General features: G+C 49.3%; 1 protein-coding gene across 1 annotated transcript in view; it reads left to right on the top strand.

The window, feature by feature from the left end:
- Positions 1-329: 329 nt before the first annotated feature.
- Positions 330-816, top strand: part of LOC104276060 (beta-soluble NSF attachment protein) — a gene marked incomplete at both ends in the record, with an annotated part of 2,620 nt that continues 2,133 nt past the window's right edge. Inside the window, 2 exons of the mRNA XM_009872229.1 lie at positions 330-409; positions 620-736. Of these exons, the coding sequence (XP_009870531.1) occupies positions 330-409; positions 620-736 (197 nt within the window). The remainder of the gene's footprint in view (positions 410-619; positions 737-816) is intronic.

Genomic DNA, 816 nt, shown 5'->3' with positions numbered 1-816 from the left:
ATTTTGGTAACCAAAAAATATTTAGAAAAACTCATCCTCGAGCTGCGCTGCTAAACCCCTCAGCTGGGCTTGTGCTGAGCCGTTCTCGCCTAGCGAGTTCTCTGGCATCTCCAAATTTTTGATTTGCTTGCAGCCATCTGGTACCTGTTCGTTTGCTTTTTGCAGGTGTTTTTACTGAGTGCTCAGTAAAAAAACAAAACAAACCAGCTGCTCCCACCCTCAAAGAAGGAAGGACCAAGGAGCAGATTGGGGCTTGTTCTGAGCTCCAAACTCTTCAAGAACCTGGAGTTGTTTCAGGAGCAGGTTGTTTGGGTTTTTTTGTCTTTCAGGGGCAACACCCGGGTGGAGGAAGCCTGCGAGATGTACACCAGGGCTGCCAACATGTTCAAGATCGCCAAAAACTGGAGCGGTGAGTACTCCTAATTATTTAATTATTTATGCCCCAGCATCTTCCCGGTTTGACATCCTGGGCTTGTTTCCATGGGGACGGTCCCTATGGCAATGTGATTCCTCCGGCCCTATGATGATTTAAGTCTTGGGACAGTTTAAGTGTTGAGGTGGTTAAAATCTTGACACGGTTCAAATCTCAAGCTCGCCGTGGCCTTCTCTCTCCCCTCAGCTGCAGGGAACGCATTCTGCCAGGCGGCCAAGCTGCACATGCAGCTCCAGAGCAAACACGACTCAGCCACCAGCTTTGTGGACGCCGGGAACGCCTACAAAAAAGCTGACCCACAAGGTAAGGGGAGAGAAATCCCAGAATTTTCCTCACCGAGCTCCTCAAGCAGCATGGGAAGTGGCTTCTTTCTTTCGTTTTTC

The sequence above is a fragment of the Apaloderma vittatum genome, unplaced genomic scaffold (genome assembly GCF_000703405.1).
Source record: "Apaloderma vittatum isolate BGI_N311 unplaced genomic scaffold, ASM70340v1 scaffold39190, whole genome shotgun sequence".
NCBI lineage: Eukaryota > Metazoa > Chordata > Aves > Trogoniformes > Trogonidae > Apaloderma > Apaloderma vittatum.
The sequence above is the reverse complement of the archived record's forward strand: the minus strand, read 5'-3'. Positions and strand labels throughout refer to the sequence as shown.